Genomic DNA, 19,487 nt, shown 5'->3' on the forward strand with positions numbered 1-19,487 from the left:
ATCGATTCTATTCCCAGTTCACAAGTGGAGATGCTGAGGATTATCTAAGGCTCGAAAAAAGTAATCACGTTTTATTCTCACCATTATTTTAAATTTATGTATGAATGTGTAGGCACAGCAATAGCTTAGATGATGAAATTCAAGACTCAAGACGTAAAAATATAAATAAAAACGGGCTTTTTTAGTGTAGCGTATAGTCCTGTAGTGTGTTGTGAAGATGTACGAGCGATTGTAATAGTCGAAAGAACAAAAATAATTATAAATGCGTTTACAAGTGCATTTATACTACACGGTTAGGTTGTTAATGGTTGGTTTGTTTAGATCGAGGTACAAATACAACATACAACACCGTAATATATATATATAAATTTACACAAGTAAAGTTGCCGTGCCGGCACGATAAAACACTTATAATTGCTATTGGCCACAGAGGATCTTCCTTGTAACCAAGTAAGGATAACTAACGATAATTGCCCGAGTCCGAGAAATATATTAAATTAAATATGGACATTATTTTTATTGTTTATCTTATTGTTGTTTATCTCTATTACTAAGATCACGGCCCGATCAGATATTTACTTTTCTTTTTAGTTTCTTAATATGTCTTTCGAGCAATTAGCGGATAACATTCATATTCATGCCGCAAGGAAATCCTGGTTATTCATTTAATAAATTAAATTATTCTTCAAAAGTTTTAAAGCAGTGAAATCATATATTTAATTAGTAAGCTACTTTTTAAATTTTTTGAAAGCTTGTCCGAAGCCAAAACGTTTATTTTCCACTTGGCATGTTTAAAAAATTAATACAAAAATGATTTAAAATCTCAGTGCAATGTTACTTTTTGCCCGGAGGAATGAAGGCAACCAAAACCACTAAAACTGTCTCCATCCATTAGGTCCCAGATCACGCGAAAAAACGATCCTTGACAGCGTGATATCGACGACTGGAAAGCACGCAACCAATCAGAGGATCCATCCCGTCAAAATATTGGAGGCTCCACAAATTTACAGCCGAGGATTAAGTCTAAGTGGGCTGTAAATCCAGAAAACATGTAAAATATAAAATGAAGCATGTTCGATCAAAGAGAGAGCACATTAATTCTTAAGATTTAACCAATGCCCTGAGCAACAATGCCAGATTCTCTGTTATTCTGGAGCCTCGAGCCAGAAGTCGTAGTCAGAGAGAGTTGCTATCAGATTCCAGTAAATTATCATCCTCTTGCTCGATAAAATTCAATGCGTGCTTAAATTTACCTGCTATTAATTAAAGTTATCATTGTTAATCCCGGGAGTTGGAGTTACGCCGTAAATACATTATCTAGGAATATCTAGGGCTATCGATGCCCAACAAGTAACAAGTTTCCTGAACCTGCTGCAGTAATTAACCACATACAATCGGAGGAATGGGAGTTTAATTCCAGGTGAACGCGTGCACCAGCACCTGCTCTAAAATAAAAATAACATTTGTTTTTTTATAAAAAGTAGTATTATATTAAAATATATCTACAAGAGCGGCCGAAGATGACGTCTAGGATAATGGAGGAATTCCTTGAGCACGCAGTTACCTGGTATGCTGATTATATTGTTCTGCTCGAGCTGGCAATGGTATCCAGTCACCAGTAAGTCGTAGTCATTGCTGTATGGTGCTCGTTCATGGTATATACCATCAACATCTACCATCAAGCATCCACCATTGGAATAGTGTTATGCCTCAAGGCCGCCACTCTGAAGAAGTAAAGGGAGAAAATATATAGGAGTAGTTGCCACCTGTCGAGTCAAGTAGTCCGGCCCCTTTTGCCAAGTTCATTGTCGCGTGTAAGCTACTATTCTTACTGTCTTACTGATACCAGCAACAAGCAACCAGTAATGTCTCAGACTAATCTAACCTATTCGCCAGCGGACGAGGAGAGAAGGAGGAAATTACCGATTAATTGCCGGTATTACCTGTCGATAGACACGTAACCGCCTCTCGGGTATCTACTCGCTCTTAATTATGCATCCTTTCAATAAAACCCTACTTATATATCATTATCGCTAATTCAACTATCTAACTATCTATCTATCTATCAGTTAACTCACGATATACCAGCATACATGTGCTTATGGTTATTTATTTATTTACTGTTCAGTACGGTCTAAATACAAATATTCTTACAGATGCTTGCACGTAACGTTATTTTTTGCGAGTGGTTAATTCAGGTTAAAACCAGCTGCAGTTCTCAGGTGTTGCTTCTCTTGAAACGATGAAACTAACACCACCAAAGAACATCTTATACTCGATTAAATGCTCCCTTTATTCTTGCTCAGTCTTATTATTATAGTTCTTTTTTCTTACTATCCTTCTCATATGTAGTTTATTAGAACTTTTTTAGCGAGTTCTTTGCCACCGGGAGGTCGTCGATGACATCTGGTCGACGGAGCGGAATGTCCAGCGTTAGTTTACCTTCTGTTTCTGTTCTGGTTCGCAGTACACCTCGCAAGACTAAACATTCTTATTAAATTCTTCGTACACGTGTTCCTTTTCTGATACTGACTCGTGTTTTACAACTTTTATTTATAAACAAATTTATTTTTTCATTTTTAGGGGACATTATTTTTGTCTAAGACGTTCAATTTATAATACTAGAAAATCGAACGCGCTTTGTGCGCTTCCATCGAAATGTTTATTATCAACAATTTAATTAATCAATATTTTTACAAATTCAACTCATTAATATTTAACCGTTGCCATAGTAACCGTTGCTATGGTAAATGTTGTCATAGTAACCGTTGCCATGGTGATAGTTGCTATGGTAACCATTGTCATAATAGCCGTTGCTATGATAACCATTGCCAAAGTGGTCAATTTTTTAATAAAGGATAAGAGAAATTTTTTAAAGAATTTTGTATGAATTATTTGAAGAATGTAAATTTAGCTTGCAGTAAAACTTCGTGAGAGTTTGAGTTCCTACGGGAGCAGACGAGCTGTTGCCGGAAGCCGGCAGGTGGGATGCAAATTATTCAATTAACTGAAGAGCCCGGAGCGGAGCCTAAGAAAAGGGAATAGAATAAAACGGAATATTAAGATGGAACCCATACCAAGTTGTTGTTATTAATAAAAATAGATTAAAAATGAAGAAAGGAAAGGAGGGAGATGAGATGAGCTGAGGAGAATCTAGAGATAGAGGCCTCTAGGCTCGAATTCCAGGCACAAAGAGATAGCGTTGACACTTTGATTGGCAGTTTGGGGTGTACGCTGCCCGGTTTAATAAATCGCTTATCTTAAACAGTAGCCGGGAGTACACAGATAATTGGTTAACATTCTCGAATCATTTATACCAAAGTTTATTCGCATCTTAACATCTTAACATCTTAAATCATTAATAATAAACATATAACATATCTGAGATATGTATAAACATCTTGTTGCAGCATCTGAATAAATCAATGACTTTTATTTTATTAAAATCCCGATCTGTTGGCGTGAAACTCATCCGCTTCCGTGATTCATCGCCAGCCTCGCTCATAAATACACCGTCCATCCATATTCATGTATCTAGTTATTTATCCGCCCTCATATTGGCATCAACAACCAACAACCAAACCGCGAAACTCTAACGCAAACAACTTTGCTCAACAGAGACTAGTCAGTTTTTATTATTGTATTTTATTTCCTGAGTTCAACGACTCTACGTGATTAAGCGTTAGAAAAATACATATTCATTCCCATTAAAAATTTACAATCGTGATACAAACTTTTTCGCATTTTTTGACACCCACTGAGCTGTAAAGTTACGATACGTCTATTCTTTGGCAACCGGCTGCTCACTTTGACATTACATGCGAATTATTTAAGAGAAATTTAGTTAGAGAGGTTTACTTGCCTACGTTGAATTTTAAAGATTAGATGGTTATGATTGTCTTCAAGAATTTGATATTTTTTATTCAAAATACCAAAAAATTAAACAAAAAAATATTTAATTAAGAATTTTTATTTTAATCCATAAATTTTTTTTTTTACACTGATAGAAGGATTTGTTTATAGTTCAAAATATTTGTTAATATTTAACAAACCATTTTTTAGTATTAAACAAATATTTCTTATTATTTAAAATGATTTATTTGTATTTAATAAATCTGATATTCATTTATTAAATATTAATAAATCTTTTTAAATATTAAGAAATATTTGTTAAGGACTAAAAAGTGGTCTCTAATAAATGATTTGTTAAATATTAATAAATATTTTTAACTATAAAAAAATCCTTCTATCAGTGTACTTATTTAAAAATATTTTTCACATAGAATTTTCCTTTTATCTACTAAAACTTAAAACTCAAATTTATACAATCTATAATTTTTTGAATCATAAATTTTCCATTTAATGACATTCCATTCAATTTCCTTTTCTAATCATCATAAAACTTAAATATTTTTCCAATAAACACACCTAGCATCATTTTCGAATCGATCTTGTAGAAAATCCATTTATCAAAAACGACCGACATCACTGCAGTATACACTAACAAAAAAAAAAAAAAAAAGAAAAGAAAAAAGAGGCGTGAGATGTTCTCGTTAGAAACATCACGAATGACACCCAGCCGACATTTTAATTTCTCCATTAATCGTGGACGCATAACATCAAATGTATTACACACTTACATATCCACTGGTACAGCAATAAAAGATCGTTTTACCCGTGGTACTCTTATGAATATTTAATGCCGATAAACGGCGAGCTATCGATGATCGACGATCGAGGATCCACGTGTCACCGGACAATCCCATTATATTTTAACTTCTCAACATTTGAATATAAATAAAAAATAAAAAATCGTCAATAAGAATACTTACATTGTACGATAGAAATGATATCGTCATTGTACCTCCTCATTACCTCGATCATAAGCAGGTATGATGTTGCTAAAAGCGAACTTACAACCAACATTTTCTCTTTGTCAATGTAATGCGTTGAAGGGCTCTCAGGCACCCACGCTTCGATAAGAGACTACGCGAATGCTGGCTAATGCTCCAGGCTCACAACACATTCACATACACATTTTACATTTTACATGTATCACTGCCAGTAACCAGCATCTACCGTTCAAGAATAAGAAGAGAAAAGTCGGGAGAAAAAAGAGGAAAGAATAAAGAATAAACTGACCGGTTTGACTGTAACCCTTCCTTCTATTCCTTGGATCTGCAAGGAGATCCCGCAGTCGTTTTGGCCCCCGGCGGATATAATACTTTTTCCCATTCAAATCGACCATTTATTTTTTACTTTGATTTCTATAGCTAAGCCGTAGCCGGTCGTTATCGTTTCGAGCTTCGACGGCTGTATGAATGCAGTTTAACAATTCAAGTGCGAAACTATACTAGTTTTAGTTTCATATTTCGTCCAGAGTTTTGAAAATTAAATTCAATTTTTTATAATTTTTATTAATACTAGAAAATCGAACGCCCTTTGCGCGCTTCTGTCAAAATATTTACTATCGACAATTTAATTAATCAATATTTTTACAAATTTTACCCATTAATATTTAACCGTTGCCATGGTAACCGTTGCTATGATAACCATTGCCAAAAAAGGTCACCATAGCAACGAAAAGCGACAACAATGAAAACGTCACATCAACTTTTTAATAAAAGTTATGATTATTATGATTATTTTCATGGAAAAAATTCACCATAGCAACCGTTACCATAGCAACGGTTACTATAGCAACAGTTACCATAGCAACGGTTACTATGGCGACAGATACCATAGCAACGATTACCATGGCAACGAAAAGCGACAACAATGAAAATGTCACATCAACTTTTTACTAAAGCATCCGTAAAGAAATTTTCTGAAGAAAATAATTATTTATTAAAGAAAGAAATTAATTATTAATAATTAAGTAAAGAAATTAATTATTTATTTTATTTTAGTTGCAAACAATTTAATTTAAATTGATTTTGAAGCGATAAAAAATTTAAAAAAAAATAAAAAGATCAATTGATGAATTTGAAATAAGAAAATTCTTATAAATTTGATCCAATTATTACAATAAAATTGTCACTGAATATTCAACGATAAAATCGTTTAAAAACTTTGAAATGTTTCAATATATAATACAATAAAATAAGGCTTGTTAATGTTAAAAGAACCAATTATTTGCGACAAAAGTGTAATTTAATTGTAATAAATAGTCGTTTGTCTGAAACAATCTGAAAAGATTATTGATAAATGGAGTTTATTACCCCGAAATAAATGGTTGTATCAGCTTAGTTAAGTAAACTGAATACGGTTGGGATCTTACGACGCAATTATTCTTAGAGTTGTATTAACGAATAATTTGTTTGCCGAGTTATCTCGACGCAAGGCATCGTAAGCATAAGCATGCAGTAATATAATGTAAGAAAGAGCAAGAAAAGAACATTGGCTCTCAATCTGCTTAAGAGGCCGTTATACACCGGGAAACGTTATTACGCCTGAGGAATAATGTGTTGTATAATATGCCTGTCGATTTGATCACATGCTCAAATTGGAATCCAATAGCTTGATTGATTCAACATCAGTGTCGATAATAACGGAAGCTCATTCTATATTCCAGCTACAACTTTATTACCGAGGCATTGTGTGTAATTTATTGATGAACCAATATCTACATCTACATTAATACAACACATTTATATAAATAATCATATTAACATACAAATATATTTATAAATAATAAATAGCCAGCGATGTTGGCTCATAGATAAATTTTTCGAGTTACCTTGACTAATTGCCGACCTTGTTGATTTCTCTAATGTAATATAACTAGTTTTTAGTTGATCGATCGCTCGAAAGTTCAACGTCCACTCGCTAATTCTAACTGTCAAATCCAGTGAGACTCGAAATTATTTTTATAATTGGACAACCAATTTGTGTATCTAAATATTTAGATTGTGATTAATTTTCAATTCTAATTCTGATAAATCACCAATTATTTTTATTTCAAAAGTCATCGTCGTTGGCATTCCGAATAAAATCTATTATCGGTTTAAGGCACCCTTTAATTTTTAATTAGTAATAATAATCTATATTATTAAGAGAATAAGCAAAATTTCGTGGCTAGTGTATTTATATGATAAAATGGGTTTTTATGGTTAAATTTGGTATCGTTGGAAAAGTCTTGACCTGGAGTTGTACCTTTTCAAGGTTTCATATCATTCTCACTGATAGTCAATTTATGATGATAAGTATTTAGGCTGCATTCGAAAATGCTCTATCTCTAGATACTTAATTAAGAAATTACCTTGTATCTTGAGAACTATTGACATTTTTAAAGATATAAGCTCATTCTGATGTTACACTCATCAAGACCTTTCATTTGAGTACCCACATCAATTTTTCATATATTTTATATATTTATATACATTATATATATGTATATATGCAAAATATATCAAAAATGCAAGTGGATACTCAAATGAAAGCTCTCGATGAGTGTAACATCAGGATGAGCTTATATCTTCAAAATGTATATATATATGTATATATGAAAAATATATCAAAAATGCATGTGGGTACTCAAATGAAAGCTCTCGATGAATGTTACATCGGGATGAGCTTATATCTTTAAAAACGTCAATATTTAAGAAAGTACAGTGCAATTTAACAAAATTCATTATTTAATAAAGCAAAATTTTATTTATTTATAGTTCACAAGTCACGGCAATCACATAGTGACTGCAAGGTTGCTAGTTAAATTTAAAAAAATTATAACTTCGAAAAACCAGCGTTTATTAAATCTCTAAAAATCGAAAAACATTTTTACAACCGTGTAGTATCAGAAACCGTGAAATAATTTTTAATTACAGAAGAATATTTAGTGTTTCGGCTCTACGAATCAGGATCGCCCGGTTCGGATTGGATGGGAATTACATACATAATGTATCCACGAACTCAACAACTAAACAACCAGTCAACGAACCCAACGCGCATTAATAACGTGATGTAATCTCGACTCTTTTATTCCTCACTGGTTAACTTAACTCAACTCTTTTTCTCTTTTCCCTACTCGGTTTTTAACACTCCTCCACTCTACACCTCGTCTTCCTATTCCCGACTTGATCTTTCTTCATCTTTATATTTATTAAAGACTGCAACTCCCATGCTATTACCATTACCATTACTATTATTATTACTATTACTATTACTATTACTATTGCTATTAGTAACTGCACTAGCGATGGTGCTAGCAGCATTAAGATCTACTTTTATTTCGCTACGAGCAGGTATTTCACGTGTGTAATGTACTCTGAGGAAAGTGCATATCGTAGTCCAGATGATCAAGCGATAAAGGGTCATCCACCCACCAAACCAACTGGATGGTGCATCGGTGTATAACATTCGTATAAAACACATATATGTGCAAGCTAGTATATATTAGTGTTGGTGTTATGTAGGAGACTGCAAATGTGCCTAAAGCCAATGCAAGTGACTCGATAACTTAACCGTCCATGAGCACAGTAGATTATCTGCAAGTGTGCACGCACTTTAGTGTATTGGTCTTGCTCGCAAAGTTTACCGTTTTGATCGCGTCCTATACGGAACTTGCTCGTCTGAACATCTCCCCAGTATCGTTAAGAGAAATTGTTAAATAAAGATAAAGACCAAATAAATAAATTTTAAAGTTACAACACTTGAGATTACGAGGATCCTAGTAATAGATAAAGATGATAAATTATCAAACGGTTACATTAAATTGTTTCATCTTCATCTTAATCTTTAGTACCTATTTTATTAACATTAACATAAAGTCTGTTTTATTGTTGTTGGAGCAATTGTTTTCAGTCTTTTGTTTTTTGTTAATGATGTTTAAGTTTGTATTTTTGTGCTTCCATTTCACACCAATAATTTAAAAACAAATTTTCAAAAAGAATTATTGAAAAAATGACTTTGTCAAATTGCACTGTACTTTCTTAAATATTGATGTTTTTAAAGATATAAGCTCATCCTGATGTTACACTCATCAAGAGCTTTCATTTGAGTACCCACATGCATTTTTCATATATTTTTCATATATATATAATATACATAAATATATGAAATATATGAAAAATTGATGTGGGTACTCAAATGAAAGGTCTCGATGAGTGTAATGTCGGGGTAAGCTTATATCTTTAAAAATGTCAATCGTGCATAAGGTACAAGGTCATTTCTTAATTATTGATATTTTTAAAGATATAAGCTCATCCCGATGTTACACTCATCAAGAGCTTTCATTTGAGTACCCACATGCATTTTTTATATATTTTTCATATACACATATATATATAATATATATAAATATATGAAAAATTGATGTGGGTAGTCAAATGAAAGGTCTCGATGATTGTAGCATCATGATGAGCTTATATCTTTAAAAATGTCAATAGTTTACAAGATACAAGGTCATTTCTTAATTATGTATCTAGAGATGATATGAAACCTTGAAAAGGCAGAAATTCAAATCAAGACCTTTGCAATGACAATAAATTTCACTAAAAAAAACCGATTTAATCATATGACTATCTTGTACACAAAAATTTTTTTATTTTCTTAATAATATAGATTAGTAATTAATAACCAAACAATTACTCTTTAAAGTGTCAATAATAACAATGTATATTTAATAAATTACAGCTGTGTCCCGAATGGCGGGGCTGCGTGTAGTGCGATGACAGAGCTGCAACCATCTCCAGCGGGATATCGCGGGCAGGATGAGGTCCCGGGTCCACCTACTCACCCGGTCGCCTTTGGGAAGTCGTACCCCTCTCACGGACACATCGAGACCTGTAATTACAGCATCCCCGGGTACCTGGGGTCGCAGGCACACGCTGGAAGCAAACAGCAGCCACTGACCGGATCGCGTGGCTCCAGTCCAGGTGATGACTACCGCAGAAAGTCAGACAGGTGGAGTTCGGAGAACGACAGCAATGTCGGCGACAATGCCATTACCACCAAGACCGCAATTACCGGGTACAATGAAGCCTACGGAAAAAAAAACACTCCCGGGTACAAGAATGACAGCGGGTAAGCTCCCACTTGTTTATTATTTCCTCAAAAGATATATTATCTTCGAACACTGCCTCTAATTTAGCCCAGCATCAACAAAAACAAAAACAACAACGAGTTAATATTAATAGCGCTTTGTCATTCAGGTACAGCGAGAGTATCGGGTTCGACAGTTACAGCCTCCCGTTCAATGAAGCGGATGAAGCGTCTCCGCCTCCGACTCCCCCAGTGCGCGACGCCTCCAGCCTCAAGGGCGTTTGCTGCGGTCCAGGCCACGAAAAATATCCTTCTTGGCCTTCCACCGCCTCCGAACACCACCACCATCACCAACACTACCCGGACAACGATATTGACTCATCCTCTATCGACCTCGAGTGCTCACAGTCCGGCTCTCACAGATCCAAGTCCTGGACTGATGACACCAACTACTCAAAGGACAAGCCGGCCCAGTACTCTCGGCCACTTGCTAAACGGCCTAATCCAACATTTACTCAACAGGTAGGAGTTTAATATTTCAAATTTATTTTTAAAATCAAAATTATTTTGTTCCTTCGGAAAAATAGAATATTTTTCTTCAATATAATTATTTATTATATTAAATAAAACAATTATTTGATGTAATCAAGTATTGTCAAAATTTTCTCTCAATTTTCTCTCTCCGTCTTTTATAGTTATAATTTTTTTAATTTAATGATAACAATTATAAAGTCAATTTTAATTACGATAATTTATTTTCTACACTGATAGAAGAATTTCTTTGTATTTAAGAAATCATTTCTTAAACATCATTTCTTAGCATTTAAAAAATCCTTCTATCAGTGTATCAAATAGATAGATAGATAATAAATTTTATTTGATCTTGGAGTTCTAAGCTCCTTCAGGACCATCAACAATACATAAAGTTAATTGTTTACAAGTATGCATTTGATACAGTGTTTGCAATACAATTTTAAAGACCGACATTAATTAATAACTAACATGTTAAATTATAAGAGCAATGGTAATTCTATTTATTAGGAAAGAATTTTCATAGACAGCAGAATTACTTCTTGGTAAACGCAGATAATCATTCCTGACATCCTCTCCTTAATGTAATCGGCAAAAATTCTAATTTTGATCTAAATAATTGATTATAATTTCTTTATAAAATAGACAATCTATGAAATAATGTAATTTTTTTTTAATTCTCATAAAAATAAAAAAAAAAATAACCCAAACTTACAATCGACGTTATTGTTTAATATTCTCATAAAATTAATCGTCCTCTCGAATCCTTTTAACAAAAATAACAACTTGAATTATTGAAATCCAGCAATAAAGAATCAATTTATAATTCAAAGACATCCCTGTAGTTTGAATACACGTTACCCAGATTATCGAAATTAATTCCATTTAAAAAAAAAGTTGAAACCTCTTTTAATTTTACGGGTCTGGGTGTACTTAAGCCGTCAGCAAAATAAGACGTGGATGAAAAAAAAAGATATAATTTAAAAAAAATAACTAGGATAATAAGAGTCTGGTGAGTAGTCTCTTTGGGAAAGTAAGACACGGACGAACCAAAGTGGAAAGACAATTAATCACCACTCCCACATTCTCCTTTCTCTCTTGCGTACTTCCTGACGTCATCTCTCGGACATAAGAGTAAGAATAAAAATAAAAAAGGTTTTTACTACTTTACTCTTCCACTGGATTGTGTGCACAGTAATACAGTATACTGGGCAGTGGGCTGACTGGAGTGGTATGGCTCGAGCATCCACTGGATGTGTACGTCGAGTTCCCGACGGCTAAAGTAGATCAGGCTTATCCCGGGTCGTAATGAATCTCTGTCTGAACTTATAAATTTCTTAGCCTCTTAAACTATTATACATTATATATTATATATTATATATTATATATTATATATTTACAATATTTATATGTGCAATGTGCAATGTACAATGTGCAATTTAATGTATGTGGTGTGTATCTATTACCCATACACATGCGATACATAAATAACCGAACGTGGAATGAATATTTATGTACCGTTGCAGCTAAAGACCGTGATGGAGAGATGCGAGAAAATACCAACAGAGAATTACGAGTCCCGGGGCAGCAGAACCAGCCTCGAGGATGATCAGACCCGGCTCTGGCCGTGCGTTGATCGAGAGTCAAACTCTCTAGGTGCCACCGATCCCGAGTATGTTGTTGCGGCCTCTCCGTCCGAGCGTGATCAGCATCAGCATCAACATCAGCACCAACAGCAGCCACAGCACCAGAAACAGTCCCCTCAGACACTCAGTCATGCTGATCTTGAGGCCTACGTCAGAAATTACCACGATCCCCAAGTATCTCAGGTAAACTTTGCTTATTCGAGCATACCATCTTCATTTTAATAACAATAATAATAATAATAATAATCAGCTAAATTAACATCAACATTGATCTGTGTGTTTTTCCAGGTTGATATTTATCGAGAGACCGCCTTAACGCAAGCCGGCTTGGAAGAGTACACTAGAGTCCAGCACTCACAACAGGCTAGTTACGCTCAGTCTGAAGGATATCACAGCTACGTCTCCAGTGTTGATTCTACTACCAATACTCCTTTTTTGGACCGGTGAGTTGCTCTATAATTTCTATTTAAATTCAAGTTTTTCTTTTCAGCTATAAAATTTAGAAAAATTCTTAAACTTTGCAAATAATTAAAAAAATCACGATTTTTTATTAAAAAAAAAAATCAGGATATATACTTCATTAGTCATCATAAATAAAAACTATTATTAAAATTAAATAATTCTTTATAAATGCGATAAGGATTAATCCTTAAATTACATTGGGTCAACGTATTAATATGCTAATTTATTAAAGCAAAAGTTTATAAGATAACAGTAAATACATAAAATTTTTTTCTTATTGTAATCTAAAAACATATTTAATTAAAATATAAGTTCATATGAATTATGTTAATAACGTAAAGTTATACTTGGATTCGAGGAATAATAAAAGCTGTCATATGCAATGAATAAATCTTAAATTCTATTTATTCTTTAAAAGAATATTTTGATTCAATATTAATAGTTTAGGTAGAAATTTATAAATATTCATAATCGTAAAATTCATTCTATATATTCTTCTATTTATATTTTGTTCATATACATACAACGTTGCTTTTCTTACTGTCTTATTATTATCATCATTTCAATTACTGTTTAACTATTATTATTACTATGTATTCATTTATATGTAAGGCCCTTAGGGAGCTAAGGCTTCAGGGTCTAAAAATTTTGATAAATAAATAAATACATAAACATTGAAGAATATCTCAATATTTTAAATTTATATCTTCTTACTGTTTACTTTGATGACACTACCAGCGCCACATAACGCTGAATAATAAAAATACAAAGAAAAAAAATCCCAATACGGGCTGTCGGTAAAAAAGAATAAATCATTTTATAAAATCAACTTCTTACAATTCCATAAAGCTTAATGAATTATCGAATAGATTAATTTAAATGTTAACATTTGATTCTAGATTGCGACGTGATAGCGAAGCAGTAGCACAACGCGCAGCACCATCCTGGGAAGAAACATCCCGAGAAGGGAGAGACAGCGTCGTAACAACTTCAAGCGGCGGTAGCGCGTCCAGCAGCGAAACGCTAAAATGGCACGGCTCTATGTCAGACGTTAGCGTTTCTTCGGGTCTTCCTACGCGGCAGGTCAACGGCGGCGACGTTTGGCCCCACGGGTCCATGTCTGATGTGAGCAGCATAAACGGCAGCGGGATCCAAAAGCACACGATTCCTCACGATAGCGATCACGACAAGTGGCAAGGGTCCATGAGCGACGTCAGCTCCTCGCTTATGATCAGCTCCTCTAAACTGAGGCTCAACAATATTAACAACAGCAATAATAGCAATAATAATAGTAATAATAATAGCATTAACAGCAATGGCAGCATAAGTATCAAGAATAATGATAATAAATGGCAAGAAAACAAATGGCAGGCGACGATGAATGATCGTAACTGTAAACAGATAAGCAGCAGGACTAGTTTACCATCAGTTATCAGTCACTATGCGTCAGTGAATGATGTTTGTCAAGCTAGTTCTGGGAGAGACGCTGGCAAGTGGCAGGAGTCCAGCATAGATGAAGAAACACTCGACAAGTCTAAAGGCATTCAGCGCGGCTGGGAGTCTTGTATTAATGTCGATCAAGCGAGATATAATCACAATTCACGACCTATACCGCAGAGTTCAATGTCCCAGTCTCAGACTCAGGCCCAGACTCAGTCCCAATCTCAATCCCAAACCCAGCAAGGCTCAGACGATTGGAATCCGCTTCATGGGTCTATGTCTGATGTCAGCCAGGCAAATATATCAATCCATCCGAGCAGTAAACAGCTCATTGCTCACAGCGCGCGAGTCCAAACGCCTCAGAGACATCATTCAGAGAGTGTTTTATATCTAGACAGAGAGAGAACGCTCAGAAAATTGTATCCGGTATCGACCGGTCAGCGCGATGAACCTGGACAAACTAGGTATGTTATAACTTATAAGTTATTAGGGGTTTATGAGGTAACTCTTTCCTTGTTCTATCTTTGTTGGCAACCGTGCTGTAATTACCGTGACTTAGGGTTTATTTTCATTTTCAATGGCTTTGTTGTCAGTTGGGATTCTTCTCAAATTTAAGGTGTCGAAAAATTTTAACATTTACTAATTTAAATTTAATTTTTATTCAAAAGATTCATAATTGATTAATTTTACACTAAATATAAAATTTTCTAACATTTATAAAATTTAATAAATTAAATTTTTCTTAAAACTACATTAAAATTAGTAGTTTTAAAATGAATTTATTTAAAAATTAGTAAGGCTTTACTTTTAAATTAATTATTTTTTTAATAATTGAAAATTAATAGATCTAAATTCAACACAAAATTTAAGAAAAAAATTATTTTTTTACTAATAAAGTTTTTAAGAAAATTTAAGAAAAATTATTGTTTTTTTTTTTTTTTTTTTTTTTCTAAAAACTACATTAAAATTAGTAGTTTTAAAATGAATTTATTTAAAAATTAGTAAGGCTTTACTTTTAAATTAATTATTTTTTTAATAATTGAAAATTAAGAGATCTGAATTCACCACAAAATTTAAGAAAAAATAATTGTTTTTTTACTAAAAAAATTTTATAGAGTACATAATATTTATCATTCATCCATAAATTAAAAAAAAATCAAATCATATTCTTCATCTATCAAAATCAAAGTCGCTATAATTTAATCTGGCACATTATAAACTTACAATTTACTGTTACCTCTTATCTTTTTATCAAAATATCCTCTCCCATTATTAATTATAAATTTATCTATTTCCAAAGTCATATATTTATTGCAGAATATCCCCGGTATCGCCGCAACAGCCTCATTTATCAGTGGCTGAGCGCATAAACGAATTAGAAAAACAGCAGCAGCAGATGCGTTACACGTACTTAGATCCGGAGAAACGTCACCGCGTATCAGATCCGACGCTCAAGGCAATACAGAAGAAAGCGCTGTTATCTTACTACGAAAGACACCATCAATCTTCGTGGCGTTCGGAGCCCCAGCTAGCCCAGGGTGCCGTTCCTCCGCAGAGTCCTCCACCTCAACCACCACCTCGTCCCAGACCGCCATCTTCTCGGCGCGCCAGTTCTGCCTCAGACTACGCCAGTATCAGTTGGCGTGAAAAAACTAGCCCCTCCCAGGGACAGAGGAGCTGCGATATGCCTAGTCCGAAGCACCAGCACAGCAACAGCTGCGGAAGTTTGTCCACAGACCTTCTTGGCCCGGTAATCGTCGGCCCGGCCATCTCCATTGACGACTGGGTGCCCGAGCGACCTCCGAAAAAGCCCCATCTTCGCGCTGTCTACAACGATACCAACAACAGGGTTCCAAGCCCGGATTTGCCGCCACCATCTCCGCCTACTGTTACTGAGAGCGAAGTTCTGAACTGCGACGAGCCTCTTCCACCGCCTCCGCCGCCGCTTAATGAGCCCTCACTTGAAGCCGCGAAAGATCAGGAAGAAAAACGGCAATCTAGTTCCAGTTCCAATTCCAGTTCGCGAAGAAGTTCCAAGCAGTCCAAAAAGGTTGAAGCTAATTCTGCTAGCAATGGCAGCAAGTCTCAATTCATCCGCTCAACGCCGCTTAATTTGGAATTTACCACCGAAAATGTGAACCCAGGATTTGCGACGCACCGAGTAATAACAGGAAGATCCAGCCTTCGATACCCATCGGCCCAAAAATTGAGCGTGACTAGACGAACATCGGAGGAACTTACCAACAATTCGCGGCCACCTGCAAGATTACCGGACTTATCTACAAGATACTCGCACCCGGTGGAGTCAAGGATAATCCGCCAAGAGTCAATGCGAGTAGAAAGCACAAGAATTGACGCTTCTGGATTAATTAAAATGGAGGATAGAGATAGAGATAGAGTTCTCGAGTCATCTACCGGGCAGAGGCCTCAGCCGCAAGTTCCGAAGACAGGATCAGAAAAAAATAGTTCTGGCTACGCAAGACCCAACTACTTGGCGCTCTCAGATTGTAACATCAAAAACGGCAAGTACTCGGAAGCTATGGGCTACTCGGTCGCTCCGGGAGTTAAGACTTCTTATGAAGCTAATGCTAAGTTACTTGAAGGAAGTCCACAAAAGTACCACGACCCACCGAAGTATGTCGGAAGTAACCAGAGAAATTACTACGTTCTGCCTTCCAAGTTCTCGGAGTGTGAGAAGTTCCTAACTTCACCCAGTTCGCCGCCTCCGCCGTTGGCGCCCAGGCAAAGTTGCGGGAGGAAATCGCTAGCAGCCCCACCTAGACCTGCACCTCCTTGTGGACAAGGGTGAGTTTTTTTTTATTATTAATTGTGTTTTATGTAACTAGCAACCTTACAGTCACTATGTTAGTATTAAATAATTATTTTTGTTAATTTGCATGGTACTTTCTTAAATATTGACGGTTTTAAAGATATAAGCTCATCCTGATGTTACACTCATCGAGAGCTTTCATTTGAGTACCCACATGCATTTTTGATATATTTTTCATATATACATATATATAATGTATATTTTCAAGATATAAGCTCATTCTGATGTTACACTCATGAAGAGCTTTTATTTGAGTACCCACATGCATTTTTGATATATTTTTCATATATTTATATATATATAAGTATATAAAATATATGAAAAATTGATGTGGGTACTTAAATGAAAGATTTCGATGAGTGTAATGTCAGGGTGAGCTTATATTTTTAAAAATGTCAATAGTTCACAAGATACAAGGTCATTTCTTAATTATGTATCTATAAATAGAGCAATTGATAAGATTTTTATTTAAAAAATAATTTGATTTGAATTTTTTGCGCGAAAAAAGATCAAGCGATCAATAAAAATGTCGATATTATAATATAAAGGTAAAAAAATTTCACAAACAAAGAGTTTTAAAATGCTTATCATTAATTACTTCACCGATAATCCATTTCTCAATAATTACAAACCCAAAATAATAAAACTAAACTGTCATTAAAAAAAAATCCACTGTCATATAGAATAAATTAAAGCCTTGACTTTTACCCTCGTAGGCGGGTTTAAAACGCTAGTACAAACTAAAAACTAACAATATTAATATAAACATAAAAAACTTTCTATTGTTTCTTAACAACCCGCATCTAAAAGATATTTTCGCCTTCATGCACACTTGAAACATTAATAACGCGGTTTATCTTTGACCGATCAAGGTCCTTTGGATACTAATTTTGACCTACTTATTTGCTCCACCGATACCGATTAGATTGATGAAATAGCGATCCATCATCCTTGAAATAAAAGGAAGTATCCTGAACCCGACATCAGAAGCAACGTAGAGACATGAGAAGTAACATGAGAACCAGGCAATAAGCAGGTTGGCTTAATTGCTCGAGGCGTTGGCTTCTGTTATTGAAATATCTCTGACCGTCTAGTCAGTCAGTCAGTCTAAGTCAGGTCAACAAGCACCAACTCAAGTGTATAACGATACAGTTAACTCTTAACATGGCCCGCCAATCATGCTAAAGAATTTATCTTGACAGGACTGATCCTTCCTCCATCGAGTGCAAAGTTCGTCTTGTCTCCAATCCATATCATAAACATAATATAGTTGATAATTATCCTCCATCAATAACAATCGGCCTTAAAATATAAATTAACTCCAAAGTGAATTAGTTTTCTTCAACTTGTTAATTTCTTTCTTCTCTTGTGTTCTCTTCTCCATTTACACCCACTGAGGTGTACAGAAATAGACAGGATGTAAGCAAAGATCTCACGGGACGATAGGTCGTTTCACCTCAGCCAGCTTTTGTTTCCTCCTCGGTCTGATTGGATAATAACCGCGAGTGGACTCGCTACTGTCTCTTTACTTTTATGTTTGGAAGTAAACCCAACTTCCTTAGAGAACTCCAGAGCTACAGACTTACAATCGGTCCCGCTTCAGGGACTCGGGCATCCTTACAGCGCACAGTGCGTGGACTCAGTACCAAGTACTGTACAAGTATAAGTAGCTTGATACAAAACCTGGAAAAGACCCGACCTCTGCTGCTCTCTCTTCCCAACCTAACATTATTCTGCTCGTGACTATGACCTTCCTTTAGCAGCCAGTAAGCATTGCAAACACCACCGTAAGGAAATGTCTCACTTTTAGATAATTCATTATTCTATTTACACATTTACAGATAGTTTAACTATCATAGAGCACACAGCTCACGGCTCACGGCTCACGGCTCCTTATACTTAACTTCTCTCTGACCTTCTCGATGAATCAGACGGGTAATGTTTTACGTGTAACTTTAACAGCCAACACTCCCACAGATTAACGACCGGAGCCACTGCTATCTTAAATACTGCTTTCTATACTCTATATTCTCACTATACTGATATATAACGTCAACATCAGTATCAGCATCAACATTAACTACCAACACAATGATATTATATCAGTTTAAAACATTCTGTGAACTTTGGAAAATTTTTATTAAATTTTTTTATTAAAAATTTTTGTCAAAAATTATCCCAAATTTATTTGTTTGGGAATTTTAGTTTAAAATTTTATTTCTTAGCTGAAGAAATTGAAATTATTTGAAATTTTCATCAAATCTTGTTTTTACTCTGTTTAATTTATTAAAAAAAAAAAAAAAAATAAATTTGTAGCTTTTAAATTCGACACAAAACTTTAAATTTTACATTTTCAAGCCATCAAATTTTCAAATTTCTTCACGAAAAAAAAATCAAATAAAGGTCTAATTTTACTCAGTCCTGTTTTTTTCACCTGAATGACATTTATTAGTTAGTTTTGACAAAGATACAAAGCAATAAAAATTCAATTTACCAAAGTTCAACTTTCAAAAGACAACGTGGTCTAACAGCACCAGAACAATAACAGCAACAAAACAGAAAGAAGAATGAAAAGGTATAGAAGCATTTGTTGATAA

The 19,487-nt window shown here is 34.6% G+C and overlaps 1 protein-coding gene across 4 annotated transcripts in view; it reads left to right on the forward strand.

The window, feature by feature from the left end:
• LOC123266499 (protein Shroom) overlaps positions 1-19,487 on the forward strand; it is a 117,109-nt gene that overhangs the window by 69,022 nt on the left and 28,600 nt on the right. For all 4 annotated transcript variants that reach the window (XM_044730754.1, XM_044730756.1, XM_044730755.1 and 1 more), the window contains 6 exons: positions 9,634-10,023; positions 10,152-10,503; positions 12,039-12,341; positions 12,447-12,601; positions 13,520-14,524; positions 15,378-16,865. In XM_044730754.1, the coding sequence (XP_044586689.1) occupies positions 9,634-10,023; positions 10,152-10,503; positions 12,039-12,341; positions 12,447-12,601; positions 13,520-14,524; positions 15,378-16,865 (3,693 nt within the window). The remainder of the gene's footprint in view (positions 1-9,633; positions 10,024-10,151; positions 10,504-12,038; positions 12,342-12,446; positions 12,602-13,519; positions 14,525-15,377; positions 16,866-19,487) is intronic.

The sequence above is a fragment of the Cotesia glomerata genome, linkage group LG6 (assembly GCF_020080835.1).
Source record: "Cotesia glomerata isolate CgM1 linkage group LG6, MPM_Cglom_v2.3, whole genome shotgun sequence".
Lineage (NCBI taxonomy): Eukaryota > Metazoa > Arthropoda > Insecta > Hymenoptera > Braconidae > Cotesia > Cotesia glomerata.